This window comes from Canis aureus, chromosome 9 (assembly GCF_053574225.1).
Source record: "Canis aureus isolate CA01 chromosome 9, VMU_Caureus_v.1.0, whole genome shotgun sequence".
NCBI classification, from domain to species: Eukaryota; Metazoa; Chordata; class Mammalia; order Carnivora; family Canidae; genus Canis; species Canis aureus.
Genome location: NC_135619.1, coordinates 44,651,281 through 44,672,911, shown reverse-complemented (window position 1 = coordinate 44,672,911; position 21,631 = coordinate 44,651,281). Strand labels below are relative to the sequence as shown.

The window sequence follows — 21,631 nt, the reverse complement described above, 5'->3', positions numbered from 1 at the left end:
GGGATAGCTAATTCAAAATAAATAATAGTATAAATAATCCCATGAGAACATTACCTGGCACCACCAACCCAAAGAAAGTTGCCTAACATATTTTGGAATCTTATATAGCCCTTGCAGGATACTGAATCCTTGGAGAAGAAAAACATAACAAAAAGTGTGCATATTAGAAAATAGAAAAATTAGGCTGAATAAGTAGGAGGAAGCTCACTCTGGTCCACCCTTTTCCTTCAATGACCATGGTATTTCTGGTCTACCAAAGTAGTTACTGGGCACTAAGTTTCATAGTTTTAGTTTTATTTTCTTTATTGTGATCCCACTCAAGAACAGCCAGTGGCCATGTCCCATTTTTTTCTGTATCATCCCAAATGCTAAGAACAGCAGGTACTCTGATTCCATTAATTTATGAACTCACAATTGTGTTGCAAACATAAAAAAGGGTGAACACTACTTTAGCCAGCTGATCTTTTAGCCTAAACAGATCAACCAGAGTTGTGTGTATCATGTAGGATGGAAAAATCCTTATTTGTCTATAGCCTAAGACCCTGAAAAATACAATCTTCACATATAGATTGAATAATAAACATGAGGGATGCATGGGTGGCTCAGCAGTTGAGCGTCTGCATTTGGCTCAGGGCATGATCCCGGAGTCCCAGGATCGAGTCCCACATCAGGCTCCCTGCAGGGAGCCTGCTTCTCCCTCTGCCTGTGTCTCTGCCTCTCTCTTGTGTGTCTCTCATGAATAAATAAATTTTAAAAATCTTAAAAAAAAAAAAAAAAAGAAATATGAATAGACCAAGAATGAAAAAAGACCTATCTTGGGGAGGAAGAAAGAGGGTTGGTGGTTATGCTGTATAGCCAAGAATCATAAGAAAGGAGTAATAGTATGCTTTTAATGACCTCTTTTTAAAAAATATTTTATTTATCTGAGAGAGCAGGGGCAGGGGTAGAGGGACAGGGAGAAGCAGATTCCTCGCTGAGCTGGGAGCCTGATGCAGGGCTCGATCCCAGGACCCCAGGATCATGGTCTGAGCCAAAGGCAGATGCTTAACTGAGTCACCCAGGCACCCCACTTTTAATGACTTTTAAGGATTTTATAAAGAAGAGTGTTATGTGTATTTATGGCTTTAAGGAGATTTAGAGAGCAAATGAAATAAGGAAAACTGATTCCTCTGTAAAAAAAAAAAAAAATTTAAGAAATCAGCAAAACCAAGGAAAAGTCTGTTATTTTGATACAGTAAGTCACTTGACAGTTTTCATTTCACACATTTAAATAAAGTCAGTGCTTTCCGATCAATACATTAGTATATAATAATTTTATTATTAATGTTTAGTAAAATGTGAACTAACCTCAACCATGTCCAGTTTCTAAAATAATTTTTTTACCTTTCAGATCATATGAGAAGACTGAGAAGACAAATAGAACATAAATTTCAATGAGAAAAAAGAAGAGAAAAGTGAGAGCACCCAATTCTGGCTCCCCACATATGCAGAATATCTGCAAAGAAAAGTGGGTAATTCCTAAGAATCTGCAGAGAAGTTTTCTTGGGGGAAGAGGGCAGGGGGTTACATAATCCCTACTGGAAATAACCGATGTAAAGAAGATTAAGGGTGTTTTAAGGAGTGCCAAAGGTATTATACATTTGGGGTAGCAATAGGGAATGTGTGGAGAACAGTAAGAGAAGCCCCCTACTTTATAGAGCTGCCACAATCCAGCCAGAGGCAACAAGAGCAATTTTGGGAAAAGTGATATGGCAGAAAGAATAACCAGTTTGAAAGCTCAAGCTAATGTAGCTTTTAAGCAGTGTGACATATTAGGTGATGCCTGTTTCATGTTTTCTTTCAATGGAATGGTACAACACTATAATAACTCTACCTTTGGATTCTTGCCCTCCTTGGCCAATAATGCCCGAAGTCTTTCTTGTGAAGGTGGTGCGATGAAGATAATATATGGTTTCAAGTCTGAATTCCGGAGAGTCTTCAAGGACTAAAAAAAAAAGATATTTTGGATCTTTACAGTCATTTTCATCATTTAACTACTTCCCAATAATATACTTGGAATAATAATGTCATTAAAAAAACAAACATTGCCTATGAGTGTTTCCAAGCATCTCTGTAACAAACAATTCAAAATATTTTCCGATCCTACCATTCACTGTAAGAATATATTGTGTAGCTGTAACACAGACACACACACACACACACACACAAATTAGCTTGCCCTGTTTATATAATAAAATAAAAAAGAATGACACTGAAGGTCTACAACTGTGATGCTAAAATATCCTCTAAGAAGCTCACCTAAAGATTATAAATAACCATATTCAAAATCCTTTCCGGAGGAAGTAGAAATAAGCAGTAATGTTACCATGTGCTGGGGTCTAAATGCAATCAGAATAAGAAGAACTCCACATACATACACAAAAGAAGTTCTGGAAAAGTATACCTGAGAAAAAGCAGACTATTTGAATCAGGAGACTGGTTTTCACCCTGCCTTAGCCATTGCATGACTATGTGTTCCTAAACTGAAGCACTCTACCAAAACGGGGATTATAGGAACATGACCTTTTCTATCTGAAACATCATTAATTAAGACAACATGCTTAACAACTCTAAGTTCTTTGATAAATATGTTAGCCCGAGTAATATGAGGAATCCTGAAGGTATTTAGTAAAAATATACTTTTCTTACGGTCAAATGTTTATAATTGAAACAATAGAGGGATCCCTGGGTGGCGCAGCGGTTTAGCGCCTGCCTTTGGCCCAGGGCGCGATCCTGGAGACCTGGGATCGAATCCCATGTCGGGCTCCAGGTGCATGGAGCCTGCTTCTCCCTCTGCCTGTGTCTCTGCCTCTCTCTCTCTCTCTGTGTGGCTATCATAAATAAATAAAAAATTAAAAAAAAAAAAAAAAAAGAAACAATAGAGACTAAGCTCTTTGGTCCACTAAAAAAAACACAGGATCAGTGGGGGGAAAAATGTATGAGAAATTTATTTACCTGTGTACGAAGACTTAAAAGACAGATTTTGCCAGAGTTGATCACTTGCCGTACTGAATCTATGCTGGTTCCATACAAATTTTTCTCAAATTCACCATGTTCAATGAACTTTCCAGCTGCTATGTCTGCCTCAAATGCTTGCCGTGAAACAAAGTGGTAATCTCTACCAGCTACTTCGTGGTCTCGCCTACTCCGAGTTGTATCTAGGCAAACAAAATCAGGTAAAAATAGCGGCATGGGTCAGAGTAAGCAGGGGGATAATTCTGCTAGTCAGGAAAAATTTCAGTTTTATAAGATAGATTAAATGTAAAAAGGTGAATTGAGGAAATCTTAAAAACCCATGGTTTAACAATGATTTGTTTTATTTCTAGACTAAGAAACGAACAAAAAAACGTGGTTTTAGTATCTTAAACACTGCTACTCATCCTTTCCTAAAGTTTATTTCCTAAGATTAAGCACTGCATAATCTTTTTTTTTTTTTTCAACTCTCCCACCCCCTAAGTACTATATAATCTAAACAGAATTTCTGTGTTCAGGGATTAGGTCTAAATTTCTATCTTCTGGGCAGCCCTGGTGGCGCAGCGGTTTGGCGCTGCCTGCAGCCTGGGGTGTGATCCTGGAGACCCAGGATCAAGTCCCACGTCGGGCTCCCTGTGTGGAGCCTGCTTCTCCCTCTGCCTCTCTCTCTGCCTCTCTGTTTCTATGAATAAATAAATAAAATCTTTAAATAAATAAATAAATAAATAAATAAATAAATAAATAAATTTATTTCTATCTCTGCATAAGTTTAAAAGCCAGGAGCTGATTCCATATTGAACAGGGAATTTTAAGATAACCAAATTAAAATTCATTTAGAGAATAATTAGTACCATAGAAAAAAACCCCAAAATTTCTCAATAACGACTACCTTGAGTTACAAATTCCCGAAAGATTTTCTTAAAACAAAGTTCCTTTTTCCTGGGTAAAACTATTTTTGATAAATTGGATGAAAAATTTCCCTCCAGTTAGGTTCTAAGATAGTACACTGAAAAGTACAGGAAAATGGGAATGCATCCAAACTTACGAGGAACTGCAGATGCAAAACGGTCTTTTTCTTTGTTCATGAGTCTCTGACGCAATTCATTCTGGCCACAGTTCTGTGGACCAATCAAAATGATAGGTCTTTTCCTATTTGCCGGCTGATGATAAAGTGACATTTCCTCATAAGTTAAGATCTCTTCATTGTCATAATCTTTGAAAAAGATAAAAATTAAACACTTCAGATAGAATTATTACCATGTAATAAAGATAAACTCATAGATATTCCAAAACAATTAGAAAGAAACAAAATTTATTATTAAAAACATTTAACCCTTTGGATCAAGATAAGTAATAATCAGGTAGGATTATATAAATATTTTCCTTCCCAGATACTATGAAAACAAAACAGACAATATATTAATCCTTCTAGAAGTATTTATTCCTTCTCTTTTTTTAAGTTGAATGTTTTAATACAATAAAAATACACTGCTTGTGCTGTAAAATAGTTTACAGCCAATACTTTGACAGAGGGTGGGGTAACCACTGGAGGAACTAATGAGCAAATGGTCTGTCATTTTTGTTAAACAGGGATACTAATACAGCACTCAGAGGGTTGGCTTAAGGATCAGACACACTATATATGCTGAGTACAATACCTGGCATAGATATACATTTAAAATAGCAGCTACAAACTAATGTAATCAGAGAAAGTAGGAACACTTTTTTGTGACTATAGAACGTGAAAACAAGTCGTAACTGTGCTATCCAAACTTGGAATACTAATATTAACCTGAGTTCATGATTTAAGAAGACGTATAAACTGTGATATGTAGGATAACATCCCTAAAGCCCACAATCCAGATGAATTCAGAGCTGTCAAGTTGTAAGAAACAAACGCAGACAACAAGCAGCCTGCCATCTTCTCACTCATTATTACTTTCCCTGACCAGGAGAGAGCATAAGATGTGTAGTCACATTCAACTGTAAGTTCCATGGGGGCAGGCAGGCATCTTGGTCTTGCCAGTGCTTAGTACAGAATGCTGAGCAGGAACTCAAACTATCGAAATTCTAGCTCAACTATATAGTAGCTTTAAGAACTTAAGCGGATCTTTAATATCTGAACTTCAATATATTCATTATAATCTCAAGGAATTTGTTAGACCTAAATGGATGAAGGTTTCTAAAGCATATAGTTACTGCCCCTGGAAGAGAACGGTTATTATAAATGATAGTTATTATTTATAAATATATGTTACAATGACGCCATTATGAAATGTATTTCCTGCCCTTCCCAAAATGCCAAAATGCCTTGCCCTCTGAAAAATCAGAGTTCTTTCTTTTTTTTTATTTAAAGATTTTATTTATTTAGTCAGAGAGAGAGAGAGAGAGAGATAGGCAGAGACACAGGCAGAGGGAAAAGCAGGTTCCATGCTGGGAGCCTGACACGGGACTCAATCCGGGTCTCCAGGATCACGTCCTGGGCCGGTGCGAAACTGCTGGGCCACTGGGGCTGCCCCAGAGTTCTTTCTTTTAACATGTACAGACTGTGGCAGTATTTTTATTTATAAAGAGTTATATATCTGCATGCTTTAGATTTGCAGGTTTTCTATAGTATAATAGCTATTAGAGCAGAACCAATTTAGTGTGTTTCAAAGGATAAAGAAACAGGTATTAATCACTTACCTAAATATAGAGGAAAGGATTAAAAATTCAATAAATCTGAGTTATACAATGTTTCAATTAGTATTAAAGATGCTTATTTTAGAAAAAAAGTAGATTGAATCTCAGATTTAGTTTTATTTTATTTATTTATTTTTTTCAGATTTAGTTTTAAATGGGATTTTTCAATAACCTGTAAAATTTTATTTTCATGTTTATGCTAAAAAAATTTCTCAAGGTATTAAGAGAATAAGCCTTATAAATTGTATAGGAAGTTAAACAGTGCCTTTGCTTTATTGATTTGGTTTCTTTCTGACCAGAACCAAAGGAGGGGTAGCAAATTCTAATGCACTTAAGGACCAATCAAGAAGGCAATGAAAAGCAGTAAAATCAGTCTGGGTTTATAAAAACTGGATGTGGTGGAAACTGTTGAACTCAGATAGGAGGTGCCTAATAGACAATTAGTCATCACTCAAGTCCAGCAGACTGCTGTCACTAGGGACTACAAGCCCTGTGTTATTAAAGCCTTTGATTTGAAGAGAAGCTATAATAAAAACTTTTTTAATCCTAGTAACAACGACAACAACAAAAACAAACAAAAAACAACTCTCCTATGTGCCTGACTCAGTCAGCAGGCAGCAGGCTCTGTAGAATGGGTTGCCTTGGTGACATGAATTATTACAGACAAAATACTCATTTTTACTTAAAATACAACTATGTTTTTGTAATTTGTCAGAGGTATATATTAATTTCACAAATAAAGTAGGAAAAACAGGAAACTAGCAATATAACACTATATAATGCTAAACTATAGTTTTTATGCTAGTTTTTCTCTAAATTCAAAATGCTACATTATTCATAAGATTTCAAAAGAAAATAATTTCTGCTGAAGACTTTCTTAAGCATATATGTAACATTAAGCAGTAAAACAGGACTAGAAATATAACTCCCTGAAAACAGTTTAATTTCTTTCATGTGTGGGATATGGACCTCTTCCAGATATAAATCCAGCTATATCTAAGAGTAGAGCTCACCATTATTTTTGGGGTGAGGGGGAGAGGGGCAAAGGGGCAGAGAGAGAGAGAAGAGAGACAATCTTAAGCAAGCTTCACGCCGAGCATGGAGCCCAACTCAGAGCTTGATCTCATGACCCCGAGATCATGACCTGAGCCAAAATCAAGAGTCAGATGCTTACCCGATTAAACCACCCAGGTGCCCAAACTCACCATCATTTTTATTGGCATTATATAAAACCTTTTTCCTCTTCTTTTTATTCTTCTTTGCACACCACAGCTTTCCTGTTGAACAATCAAAAACGTTAACTGTAAACGTAGGACTTATTTCCTTGAATAAAGCTATGTATTTCAAATTGAAGAATTCAAATAGTTTTCCATTTAAATTTATAAACACATATTGTTGTATAGAATTATTTTTCAGGGAAATAGCTGTAATTTTCCATTAGTCTCAAATTACAGATGATCTTTAATACTTAAATCCACTTTCTTTAGTTATAATATAATTAGTTTTGCCTCTCATATCACTCTTCCCATGAATACATATTTGACTATTCTGATATGTACAATTTTTTTTTATTTATTTGAGAGAGAGTGCACAAGTAAGCTAGCATGAGCAGGGGAGGAGTAGAGGAAGAGAAAGAGAATCCTCAAGCAGACTCCTCTCTGAGCAGGAAGCCAAATGTAGGGCTTGATCCCAGGACCCTGAGATCATGACTTGACTTGAAATCAAGTCAGCTGCCTAACCAACTGAGCCACCCAGGCACCCCGATACTCCTAGGATTTTAAAAGAAAATAATTTCTGATTATAAATCAGATATGTACATTTAAACACAGTTCCAGATGGAGACCCAAGAAACCAAGAAATATAAATGTCCAACCTGATTTTTCTGGCTCCTTGTCTTCTTCTATGGTTTGCTTCATGGCTTCTCTTTGCTGCTGAAAGCTTTTCCCTTAATAGCAGAAAGAAAAGAGTAAAATTTAAGACAAAAGAATATGTTTTTTTGTTTTTTAGTCAAGGGGAATATAACTCTTCTTCACTTATATCCCCTTAAATCTTTCTGCCATGGAGGAAAATAACTCTTCTTCTTCACTTATATCCCCTTTTAAATCTTTCTGCTACCATATGGGCCTATGTCAGCTATGATTATAAGCCCCCAAATGTTTAAAGTATTAAGTTTCAACTTTACTATCAGCCAGTCCTAGGATATGTAGTAGTAAAATATATATACATCATCTATTAGAAAAGATAAGTAATAAACCAGTATTAGAAAATGTTAACAGCTCAATTTTTCAAAGCTTTCTTTGAGCATTTACTATGTGGAAAGTACTATGCTGGATCCTGATTCTGGATCATTTAGAATTCTCTCAAATCAAATCAATTAATTCCAGGAGTTAACTTTACAAAATAATAAGTGAACACTCATCACTTTTTGATTTTAAGATATACCTCAATATATTCCCTTGCATTTATTATTTCTAATCTCCGTTTCTTTGTATGTATGTATATGTTTTAGTAATTTTTTTATTTCCACCTTTAAGCTACCAGTGATATAAATAATGAAAAACATACAATGGTTTCCCTCTCAGAATTAAGATTTTAATTTAGGAGGCTTTCAAGGTTTTTGATTTTTATTTAGGAGGCTTTCAAGGTTTTTGATTTTTATTTTCTTTTCAGTTATCTACCTTAAAGTCAAATGTATTTTTTCTGAAGGATAAAAGTGGTTTTACTTAGAAATTTTGGATTAGAGTTCTACTTTTTAAATTTTTATATCCAGTTCTTTTTTGTTTCAAGCCAAGGATTCTTAGAAATCAATAAGCAAATTCTATCTATGTTGGGACAATCAGAACTTTGTGCATTTTCATAAGAGCACAAGCAAAAATATTAATACTGAGTTTGACACACATAAGAAGTATTATAGATAACCACATTATCTTTAGGAGCTATACAGATTGTATTCCAAGTAAAAACAAGTAATTATGAGGAGAGGGGAAAATTTTAAGAGCATTAAAATTTAAAAATAAGTAAAAAAAAAAAAAAGGTTTTTAAAGTAAGTATCTGATTTTGACAGATTCAGAAAAAAAAGGAACAAAATAATTTTGGTCAGTTACATATTAAAATGTTTAAGAACATTATAGTCATGTACTTCTACGGCACATTTTTATAGTACATACGTATGTAGACTGCTATTGTAATGGCAATCTGGACAATATGACCTCTTAAGAAGTCTTCTAATTCTAACACTTAAAACCATCATCAAACTCAAACTAAGGTGGGTCCATTTATTTGTCCTATAACAAGATTTACAAATGATATCACGGAAATCTCCTTTATGCACTTCTATACTTTCAGAAACTCAATGTAAGCAGTCAATATACTCTAGTTCTAAATATTTATGGGCTAGGTCTGTCATGATGAGAAGATACCAAATTGATATCTAGCACAAACACGAAGTAGAACAAGATGGATATTCAGTATTCCAAGATTTCTAGAGTACTGTCTTGTGTGTTACTGTGAAGAATCATCAAAGGTGCAGCATTATCCTCTGAAGTTAGTATAAGAAGCTCATTCCTCATTCTCTGAAATATGACTGAGGATACACAAAAATTTAGTTTTAGCTTTTGTGTTTTAAAACAGAGGATTTATGGCTTTCTGTCACCTTATTAATACACATAAAGACCCAACTGCATGAAAAAGTAATCATTTTTTAAAAGACATGAAAAAGTGAATTTTTCTCTGTGAAGGCTTGTATTTTAAATGTTCTTTTAAGTATGTTCTACTATATTGTCTTTTACCTGGAACAAGCCCAGCTAGAGGTTGATTATCTTCATCCCCTTCCCTGTAGGCTTGCCACCAATTTGGATCTTCTTGACTAATGATATGAAGTATATCCCCTTTTTGAAAAGATAGCCCTAATTCTCGACATGGAACATAAGGGTCATCTGAGGGATCATAATCAAAATGAGCTTTCACGTGGATCTAAAAGATAAAAAGGATTTGATTTTTATCAAAACAACACAGTAATGATGAAATGACAACACAAAATATTCAGCATAAGTATAATTAAAATGTTACAATTTTTCATTAGTGCAAAGCAAGTATGAGTTGAAAGAAGGGAGGTTTAGTTAAGTAGCAGCAGTATTTTCTCAGGCTTCTCTATTTTCTTTGATTAATTTCATCTCTCTGTTAACTGCAAACTCATAGAAAAGTAAAAAACAAACACAAACACTGTACAAGCCATTGCACTGTTAGCCACTAACAACCCTGAAGCGCTAAGGGACCTCAAAGACTTGAGAGAAGCAGAAGGAATATAACTGAGACCCCTTCCCCCTCCATTCCTGACCTTTGAAAACAATGACTCTGTAATAAGGTATGTAATTTCTAAACCACAATCACTTGGAAAGGTAGACTGTACTTCATTGCATCTGTCACCTACTTAGAGTGTCAGTTTCCCAAATACCCTCTTCCTTTCTTGGATACATTGTGTGACTTTGCCTTCAACTTCTGTTTTTCTTTCAAAAGGATGTGTTTAGGTTCATCAACAATCACACCCCAAACAGCTAAAATTATCTAAATCATATTTATAATAAATTCCTATTGGGTTCTATTTGTAGGCTTTGAAATTTAACTAGTGGTACAAGTTATAATTTTTGTTAACAATGTACTTCTGCTATCAAAAAATATATATATTACACTTACAGCATGAATCTTCTTGAAAGCTATTTCCTACTCTTTCTTCCAGTATACCTCCATAAGATACAACAAAGTTATATCTTAATTCTAAGGCATTTATAAAGGAATTAATATTCTTTTTTAACTTCTCCATCTGTAATTTTTATCCCACTTGGTTAAGTGGCATGTGTCATTTCCAAAATCTGTAAGATGTCCATTTTAGTTTAATGAAATTTAACACTTGTACACAATGAGTGCTTCTGCCCAGTGTAGGTTAAATCTGGTTTCAGCTAAATAAGCCAAGCATTTGATTGACATCCTAGGAATTCTATAATTCAGAGTCCTTTTCTATCCAATTGTTATCTGTCTTCCTTAACTAAGACTTTTGCCTTCACCATAATTGAAGCTACCTATCATAAAGATAATACTGGCTTGCCTCAAAAACTGTTTTATGAGAAGACAATATCTTTCAGTTCCTTAAGCACAATATTTGACTATTCTCAATCAATAACGATGGACTGTATGAAATTTGATAAAATACTTTCTAAATGATAAAGATACGTGTGTGTGTGTGTGTGTGTGTGTGTGTATATAGCATAACCAAGAATTCTCATGAAAGCAGCAGCCTCTTTCAGAAATTATGCCTGAGGATGTCATTAAACAATATTTTTATAATTTCAAAAAAATGTATTACTAACTACTGTAAAGAAGAAATGAGGAGATCTAAGTCCTAATATATAAAGAATAACATTGAGGTAAAGCAATAAAATGGTCCAGTTAAAAAAATGTAGAATTTACATGTTAGTCTGCTTTTTGGGGGGGTAGTTTTTCACAGATGAACTTCATAAATTCAAATAGTACACAAACTCATAAGTGTATGGCTCAATGAATTTTCACAAATGAAACATACCTGTATAACAAGCACACAAATTAAGAAGCAGAGTATCACTAGCACCCCAGAAACCCTGTCTTATGCCCTTTCAGTTACTAACCACCCTATGTCCTCCAAGGGTAAACATCATTCTGATTTCTAGAAGTATAGATTACTTTCCCCAGTATTTTACTTCATACAATTTAATCACATAATATTCACTATTGGGTTAAATATGGTTCAGAGACTTCATTCATTTTGACAGTGTTCTGCTGCATTCCAACTACAGAGTGCCCTAATAATGAACCTTGTTCTTGATGTGAAAATAGAGACCAAAAGTGAATTTTATAAAGTTATACAAAGGTAGCAGATAATCAGAACGCAGTTCAGACGCTGGTTAAAGAGATTATACATACAATTTTGTGATCCTGGTATGAGAGGTAGGATAATCTAGAAGTACCTAATATGTAGGATTATAAAAAAAAAACCTTCTGCTTGACTATCATCTCTGTCAATCAGTGCTTCCAAAATCTGCTCAGATTGTTGTTTTTTAGCCAAAAGTCTTGGAAATCTAAATATGGGATTATAGGGGTTACTTAAGGTGGTGAAGAGATCATTTTTGTTATCAGCCTTTTAGAGATCTATGAAACCATACTTGGTCACCTGATTGATGATTTTGTCAAATAACTTTCTGAAAGCAATACTCAGCACATTTTCAAAGTGTTCTGCTCAGATCACCTGCCTGGAATATTTATCAAAATACTAAATTCTTATGCCACATCTCAGACTTCAGGTTCTGCATTTTAACTAGGTTCCTTTGATAACTTATATATATGCTGTTTAAAACGTACCCTATGGCACTGGGTGGCTCAGTCAGTTAAACTGTCTACCTTTGTCTCAGGTCATGATTTCCTGGGATCGAGTCCTGCATCAGGCTCTTTGCTCCACGGGGAGTCTGCTTACCCTCTGCCCCATTTTCTCTCTCACATAAATAAAAATCTTAAAAAAAATAACACACCCTAAAATCTTTGGGAACTACCCTGAGGCAAACTAATTAGACCATTGTGGAGGCTGTATCTAGGTCTGTAACTGTTGCCAAAGGATAACAAAATCAGCCAGAGATGCTTTTCTCTCTCCTCTTGCCTAGGCGTCAACCTTGACTATTCAGATTTAGCCGGTTTGGAATGAGGCCTCTCTCTGTGTAGACTGAAGAAGAGTACAGAGGGCAAATGTTTTGCTTATATTAACAAGTTTATCTAGTGCTATTTAAAACATACCCACTAAAATTAAGAGCAAAATTTTTCACATTGAGATTAACCATCTAGTTGAGTTAAAGTCTGAGCATTGCCTTGACATGTGTGATTTCTGTCCATATATTCTGATCCATTCTTATCAGTGCTAAAAGTTATCTTCATCCATCTTTCCTCTCTAGTTCTGTTAGTGGCTAATTTATTGTGTACCATACAAAGGAAAACAGTGCACCCCCTCCTCTTTTTAAGAGAGAGACGGGGGAGAGGGGCAGAGTAAGGAGGAGAGAGAGAATCTTCAACAGGCTCTATGTCCACACAGGGCTCCATTACACAACCCTAAGATCACGACCTGAGCCAAACTGAAGAGTCAGGGCCACCCAGGTGCCCCAAACAGAGCTCTTTTTAAAATGGAGAGATGTTGACCCTTATAGAAGACTCCAGAGTTTAACAATGCTGTAATATCAGTACAATGTATCTGATCAAAACAGTGTTTGGTTTCTAAACAAAATCTTCCATCTAAATTTCAAATTATAGGATTATAGGATTGTTTAAATACAATTATGTTCCAGCCTCACATTTTTCTCTTTGCCTTTTTTTTTTTTTTTTTTAGTACCTGTAAGCTCATAAGCTTGAAGCCCTACCAAAGGGGATACGGTAAAGAGATAATGATTCATCAATTTATTTACATCTTTCCTAAGGAACTCAATGCTCCAAAATAATTTTTCTTTGCAATTTTTATTTCTGTATTTATTACAGATTTATTTTGAAGTTTTAAAATTAGTGGTGGAAAAGAAAATGAAAGTATATCATCTTTTAGCTTGGCTTAAACTTTACCCCTCACTCACACTGTAGAATTTAGGCCAGCATCAAGAGCTTTTCTAGGGTCAAGCAACAGTTTTCAAAATCCTCCCCCAACCCACTCAAGAAGAATTATCTTTATTGTTTGCTTCCATTTTTTACAGGAGAAGTTTAAGGTATCTGTGGGACATCCAAAAGATACTTTAATAGAAGACAGACAGAAATACAAACCTTAAGGTAAGAGCAAACTTAATACAGTAACTGCCCTAACTTGAAAAGGGATGCCCATCTAATATACACTGAAATTTTCTATATTTTTTGTATCTCTGATAAAATATGTATTCATAAAAATCTTACTGCATTATAAAATTCCAGATCCTCTTCCAAATGAGAAAAAAATTAAGATGTAAATTAGATAATACATTTTATACCCCTACTGGAAAAGTAAATACATTTGACAGCAGTAATTCTCAACTTTTCCTTCCAATCCAGTTATCTTTATCTACTGTGAACATCCTTAAACAATTGTTTTTAAATTTTGCAAACACATGTTTAAACAGGCTGGTCCTCTGACCTTCTCTCACCACAGTAAATACAACTATAGCCCAGATCTCTCCTTAGAATTCCAGACTGATACATTCTTTTTTTTAAAAAAAGATTTATTTATTGGTGGGGGGGGTGGTGGCGGGGGGGCAGAGGGAGAGAGAGAATCTCAAGCGGACTCCTCACAAGCACAGGGCCCTACTTGGGGCTCAATCTCATGACCCTGAGATCATGACCTGAACCAAAACTATGAGGCGGATGCCCAAATGACTGAGCCACCCAGGCACCCTGATATATTCAATTCTATGTACTCAGTATATCCACCTGAATGCCTCTCAAACCTAGAAAATGGACCTCTTCATTTTTCTCCCCCAATCTGTTTTTCCTCCAGAGTTCCTTCTAGTAATAATCAGCACCACTATCCGCCTAGTTCCTCAAACATTCTTAACTTCCTCTTTCCTTTACCCTCCATGTTCATTACAAGATCCTGCCATCTCTACTTCTAGCATATAGCCTGAACCATTTTCTCCACTGTCACTGCTATCATCCTAGTTTAGGCCATCAACATACTTTATGATGACTTCAGTTTCCTAAATCTCCTTGCTTCCATTACTGGCTCTACTAATCTAATTTCTACACAGCATCCAAAAGTGTTTTTTTTAAAATACAAACCAGATCATTATTCTATACTAAATATCCAAACTCTTGTTCACAGGAGAGACATGGGAAAAGGCACAGAGAATGAGGCTGCTGGAATTCAGAGACAAACTATTTCCTCATTTTTCTTCTTATAAAGAACTTTACACAGAAGGAAGGTTGTGGATGCAACATCAACTTCAAAATGTCTCATAAAGAATAAAAGGAAAATGTGAAATGATAGACAAAATATAAAGCATAATTGTGATAAAATATTGAGAAAAAAATGAAACTGTGTCTTCTTTCAAAGTGTTATGATTTTATAAAATAACAGATGCAATACATCAGCCTTCCATGTTAACTTGGCATTTTGAAATCTGTAATTTTTAACAGCTTTACTGAGAAATAATTCGTTATAAAAGTCACTACTGTATAAAATCATATGGTTTTTAGTAAATTCAGAGTTGTGCAATCATAAGCAATTTTACAACATTTTTATCATCCCAAAAGGAAATCCCATACTCATTAGGAATCACTCCCATACTCTCCTAACTCCCCTTCCCTACACCTAAGGAACTATTGATCTACTGTCACTCTCTATGGGTTTACTTCTTTTGGACATTTCACATAAATTATCCAATACATGGCCTTTTGTGACTGCCTTCTTTCACTTAGCCTAATTTTTTCAAGGTTCATCTATGTTGTAGCATATAGCAGCAGTACTTTATTCTTTTCTATGGTCAAATAATATTCCTCCTATGGATATATCATATTTCACTTTCCACTCATCAACCAGCCAACATCTGGGCTGTTTCTACTCTCTGGTTAATAAAATAATGCTGCTATGCGCATTCATGTACAAGTTTTTGTGAGGATGTATGTTTTCAGTTCTCTTGGATATACACCTAGGAGTAGGACTGTTAAGTCATATAGTAATTAAGTGTGTTAGCTAGCTAGCTGAATGTTTAACATAAGAAGCAAAACATACTCTAAAATTAAAGTTGTGCATACTTTGTAAAAGCACTTCCCCCTATGCTAAGTATGTTTAAGCTAAATAAACGATCTATAATGACAGAAAAAGACAAAAGCTAGAAGTCAAAAATTCTGGAAGAAAAGTATGCTCTATATTTTACTTTGTAAAGTTTTAATAAATTTGAAACATTAAGACTTATATCTCTTTAAATAAAAACTGCTGAATTTACCTTTTACTTGAGTGCAAGAAATAATTAAAATGACATTTCTAGGGGCACCTGGGTGGCTTAGTAGGTTAAGTATCTGCCTTCAGCTCAGGTCATGATCCCAGAGTACTGGGATCAAGACCCACATCAGGCTGCCTGCTCAGTGGGGAGTCTGCTTTCCCCTGTCCCCATCCCCCTGCTTGTGCTTTCTCTCTAATAAATAAAAAAATCTAAAAATATAAAGTGACTTTTCTAATACTTAAAAGTAAACATTCATGTGCAAGTTTTTGTGTGGATATAAGTTTTTGATTCCTTGGTATTTACTCAAATGAGATGAAAACATGTCCACACACAAAAAAACCTGCACAGGGATGTTTATAGGAGCTTAACTGGTAACTACCAAAACTTGGAAGCAACCAAGATATTCTTCAGTAGGTAATAAGATGAACTATTATATACCCAGACAACAGAATGTTATTTGGTGCTTAAAAAAATGTGCGACCAAGAGCTAAGAAAAGTCATGGAGGAAACTTAAATGCTTATCACTCATGGAAAAAAAAGCCAATCTGAAAAGGCTATATACTGTTATCATTCCAGCTATATTGATATAATGTAAAAGGCAAAACTACAGAGATCAGTGGTTGTCATGGGTTGGGGGAGGGGAGGAATTAAAGAATAGGTAGAGCACATAGGATTTTTAGGGCAAACTATTCTCTATGGTAGAATGGTGGATACATATTATAAATTATACATTTGTCAAAACCCATAGGATGTATACCACCAAAAGTTATTGATGTAACAAATGGTACAAGGATGCTGACAGTGGAAGCAATTATGGGCATAATTATCAGGACAGGAGATATGTGAGAACCTTCTGTTCAGTTTTGCTGTGAACCTAAAACTACTCTAAAAAAAAATGTTTATTAATTAAATAAAAAAGTAAACAGTAGACAACAGACAATAAATAAGGAACATAAAAAAATCACTTACTACTGTTTCCTTGGCAGGAGGAGGCTTGATCTGTTGACTGGGAATCAGAACAAATGTCAGCGTACCATGCATATCAGACTGTAAAAGAAAGATTAGGTTATGAAAATCATTCTATGATGTTATGGTGAATATTCCCTAAACTGGACTATTCTGGATCCCCTACAAGACTTTTTAAAAAGTTGGTAAAGATGAATGACTTTCATCAGGAATCATAAATTAGACCTTTCATGGATTCCGTTATAGTAGAGCTATCCAGGAACATGGCATTCTGTAATTCTGTTCCACTTGAGAAAGCCACTTAGCCCATAAGTCTTTGGTTTTTGTCTCCCATTCATTGTAAGCTTAGGAAGATTCCACAGTGAAGGGTTGGAAGATACCACAGCTAGAACAGTTCTGGGTTATCTACTCTGGCAAACACAGTTTTAATATAGTAGAATTTGAAATAGTAATTGTGACCAGGATTAGAAAAGTGATGCAAAGAAATATATTTTCACTTCCCAGATACCTTGTCTCTGTTACTCATTCTATTTTTAACTGTATAGTGTTATTGTAGCTAACTATTACTTCCCATTACACCACTGACTGCCTTGTTCAGAGACCTTCACCTTAAACAGTAATCAAAACTTGTAGTCTTGACATAGCAGGGAGCAGTGCTCAACAAACACAACAGCCAATAAAACATAGCCTAAAAATGACAACCACTGACTCTGCTCTACCAAAGCAATGAATGATATTAGGTGAAAATAAGTATGTTTTCTAGATTCTTCAACAAACATCAGCAGATAGAGGAGATTCTATTGTAACAACTGAAGCTACGTAAATAATACAAATCTGGCTTGTGGATATATACAAAGTGATCATAAACTGCTCTCAAAGAGTAACTATAAACTAGTTTCCTGATTATAATGGCACTGTCCAATAGAATTTTCTATGATGATGGAAATACTCTATATCTACATCTTAATATGGAAACCATTAGCTATATACTGCTCTTGAACACCTGAAATGCAGCCAGTATGAATGGGGAACATAATTTTAAATTTTATTTAATTTAAATCTAAATAACTAGCACATGTAGCTAGTGGCTATTATGTTGGACAGTGTACTGAAATCAGCTGAAGAGAATCAAAAAAAAAGTGAACTTAAAAAATGATGAGGTGACTTTGTTTTGTCACCATTTTCCTAGTGGCTAGTACATAGTAGGCACTCAATTAATACATGTTGAAGAATTAGTTATACTAGTGATTTCAGAGGCAAATAAAACATACCGAGTAGTAATAAAGCTTAAAATAAAAAAATATCAGTGGTAACAACCCCAAAATAAAACGCTACTAATAAATATTGTGAAAATAATTATATCATGTGAAAATTAGGCTAGAAATTGTCTAGTGTACTTAATATTTTTAAAATACTGTACTTTTAGGTCTAATAACTAAGAAAATAGCTTTTAAGAACCTATCAGTTATTCTTCTGTATCAACTTACCAATAAGTCAAAAACCTCATTGACATCTTTCCCTCGAATTTCAATACCATTAATTTCCAGAACCTCATCTCCTTCATGTAACAGACCACTTTTCTCTGCAGCACCTCCTTTTACTATCCGACTAATGATGACAGAATCCATTTCATTACGAACTGTAGCACCCTAAAAAAAGGCAGTATCTAATTATAAAACAAAAATGTACTTTTTTGTTAAACATTTCTTCATTAAATTTTTTTTCCCCTGTTCAACAATACAAGTCTTCAGTTATCTTGGGAAAAAAACTAACTTACAGAACTAGAGTAGGTGTGGTAATTAGCTTTGAAAGTTGACCATTTTCCTTACAACATTTTCTGTTTCAGACATGTTGTATTCATTTGAATTCTAAAACCAAGCAGACTTTTGAACAACAGATAAATGCACTTACTTAAAAACAATGTGAAGACCTATAATCAAATTTATTCTCTATATGCTGGATGCTATTAAAATGGTTTTATACTATTTAGATATAATTAGTGAACAGAACTTATAACTATAAAAAGTCCTTTCTTAAAATTCAAAATATGATTAAAGGATGAGTAATAATCTGGTTTATTATTCAAATATTAAATATTATAGCTGTAACCATTTCACATTAAAATGTATTAAGCATTTAGATTTATTACATAAATTGGAAGCACAACTGAAAAATATACATTCAAAAAATGGAAATATGAAATAGCGAATAAAGCTTAAAAGTAGACAAGAGTATGTAACATTTTTTCTCCTAAACTTTTATTTTAAAATTTTGTTGTAACTTTCCCAACTTGTTTTTTCTGGGGGGGGCGGGGGGGTGAGGGGTATGGGATGGGACCTAGTTACATAAACTGCCCATAAAATACAGTCCCTATTTTATGTACCATAGTATTCAAGACATTTTTGAGACATGAAGATTAAAGACTAGTTCTCTGGGCAGCCCTAGTGGCTCAGCAATTTAGCGCCGCCTGCAGCCCAGGGTGTGATCCTGGAGACCAAGGATCAAGTCCCACATCAGGCTCCCTGCATGGAGCCTGCTTCTCCTTCTGCCTGTGTCTCTGCCTCTCTCTCTCTCTCTCTCTGTCGCTCATGAATAAATAATTAAAATCTTAAAAAAAAAAAAAAAGACTAGTTCTCTGAAAATAAAAGAAAATTAAGGCAAGTACAGGAAACTTAGAAAAGAGATTGAAAAAAGTTTTACATATAAAAATATTAAATGACAAAAAATTTAAAAATATTAACATTAAGGCATACATACTTCTAAGTACATGTGAACTATATAAATAATTGTATTTCAACAGTATTAATGGAATGAAAAGATCAGAATTTCTTTCTTTTTTTTTTTTAGATCAGAATTTCTAATTACTGTTGTTTTTTTTTTAAAGCTGGGAGAATAATGAAGCAGATAACTCGCCCCTTCTTTGTTCCTCAACAATTATTTTACAAGCTATTATTTTCATCAAATTATAGGTAAGAAAAGAACAAACTTTTCTCAACTGAATAAGGAATATTAGCAAGAACATAAAAGAACTCCAGCAAATCAACCTCAAAAAGGAAAAACTACTAGAAATATAAAGAGGTCTTCAACTATTTGCCATACACAAAAGCCCTGTGTAGAAAGGATTTCAGATCAGAGATGTGGAGCACTTACCAGTGGAATATCTCGAGCCTTTTCAATACGAACTATTTTTACAGTTTCTCCTCCATACTGGCCAATGCTTTCATAAACTCTCTCATCTGTAAAGGGTTCTAGCTGCATTTCCTGCTCAGCAACCTTATCATGGGCCAGTAAAAGTGCCTGTTTCAAAGAAATCCACAGCATTTAAAGTAGCAGCATGATTTATTTCTGTAAGAGAGATTTTTAACCTAATCATGTAGATTAATATTCTAGTCATTAAACTTATACAGGAAGTTCTATAATTATTTATATATTCAGATCTGTTTCCAAATTTTCTAATTGAAGTTTAGCTGCAACTCTGTATCTTCTATAACTAATAAAAAAGATGTGTAAAGTACAACAGGCTAACAACTCTGAGATGGTTATGAAAGTCTAAAATGTTTATTAATCTTCATAAAAGCAAAATCAATTTAATGGCTCAACATCAGAGATAATTAAAATTTACAGAGAATATACCAAAAAAGGGAAGAATTTTTGTACAGAATACAAAGTTGTTTCAAAACTACTAATGAGGTTAATTTTAAATATAAAAAGATATAATCCAAAATTTAAATAATATATATTCCAACATAGTAATTATTTTACAGTGCAAGTTATAAGTCAAACAAGCTACACAGATAATGTATGAGGTCTCTTCTAGCCCTCAGAGACTTATCAGAGACTTTGAATGCTATATAAATCACTTATAGATCATTCTGTTCATTTTCTACCTGAACATGTGGGGCACTCAGCAAAGCAGTTAGTTCTTGTCCTTCCTTATGGTGGACTGGCTTCAAAACAGTTTGTACCTAAGAAACATTAAGATTATTTTTCCTAGGTTACAGGAAATATCACCAACATCTATACAAGTATTTTTTTAAAAGATACAATTTAAAATTTTTATATTAAAAAATACACTAGATAAGATTTTGCTATTTACGACTATGAATGATCTATTTGCTTCTTCAAAGTTTCTCCCAATATACTATAAAATAGACTAGTAATGATTACATAAAGGAAGAAAAACTATTCTAACAGTAACTAGTTACAGTTTTAAAATCATGTTTATGTAACTGCATTTTAAATCAGGTTACAGACTAAGAAGAAAAACTTATATGAGAGTAATGAACACCTACCATTATCACAGGCAAAGGTAATTACATTAAAAAAATCTCCTGAGGTTGAGCAATCCTTGTATTCCTAGGATAAACTCCACTTGATTATGATGAATTTTTTAGGTTTTATTTCCTTATCTGTAGAATGGCACCTACCATTTGAGGTTCTTAAAAGACTGAGATAATTCATATAAATTGCTTAGCACACCACTGAGGCACATAATAAATTCCTACTTTAAGACTCTACATTAATGTTCCTAAATTGGACTGGCCTCTACTTGTTTAAAGTGCAGTCATGTATACCAGTTTACAAAACTACTGTCTGGTTTTAGTATCTAGGTTATACTATCCTAGTACACGGAGGTGGGACACAGTCTATATTTATGTGTTAAAACAGTTTATTTAACACAAGAATTCTATGTTCCTTAATGTTTTGATAGAGCTTGTACATAAAATAATCTGGGCATGGTAGATTTTTTTGTAAAGGTGGATTGCCTAATGTTATCGGTATTTTCTTCCTTTATGTAACTTGTCAAAGATTTCTCTATTTCCTTATACTTTTCAAAAACCTAGCTTCTAAGTTTAAATTATTCTTGCCATTTAAATAATCCAATTCCTTTCTTCTGCTTTAGTTAATTTTAATTCCCCTTTGCAATTTCTAAAACCCAATTTCATTTGGGTTAATTTAAAAAAATCTTTTATTTATTTATTCATGAGAGACACAGAGAGGCCGAGACA

General features: G+C 34.2%; 1 protein-coding gene across 8 annotated transcripts in view; it reads right to left on the bottom strand.

Moving 5' to 3' along the window:
* The window catches only part of PALS1 (protein associated with LIN7 1, MAGUK p55 family member), a 75,295-nt gene that overhangs the window by 7,583 nt on the left and 46,081 nt on the right, over nucleotides 1–21,631 (bottom strand). For all 8 annotated transcript variants that reach the window (XM_077909686.1, XM_077909685.1, XM_077909688.1 and 5 more), the window contains 10 exons: nucleotides 20,510–20,587; nucleotides 19,773–19,919; nucleotides 18,110–18,271; nucleotides 16,626–16,703; nucleotides 9,483–9,666; nucleotides 7,568–7,639; nucleotides 6,900–6,971; nucleotides 4,058–4,225; nucleotides 2,995–3,197; nucleotides 1,874–1,984 (listed from right to left, as the gene is read on the bottom strand). In XM_077909686.1, the coding sequence (XP_077765812.1) occupies nucleotides 1,874–1,984; nucleotides 2,995–3,197; nucleotides 4,058–4,225; nucleotides 6,900–6,971; nucleotides 7,568–7,639; nucleotides 9,483–9,666; nucleotides 16,626–16,703; nucleotides 18,110–18,271; nucleotides 19,773–19,919; nucleotides 20,510–20,587 (1,275 nt within the window). The remainder of the gene's footprint in view (nucleotides 1–1,873; nucleotides 1,985–2,994; nucleotides 3,198–4,057; nucleotides 4,226–6,899; nucleotides 6,972–7,567; nucleotides 7,640–9,482; nucleotides 9,667–16,625; nucleotides 16,704–18,109; nucleotides 18,272–19,772; nucleotides 19,920–20,509; nucleotides 20,588–21,631) is intronic.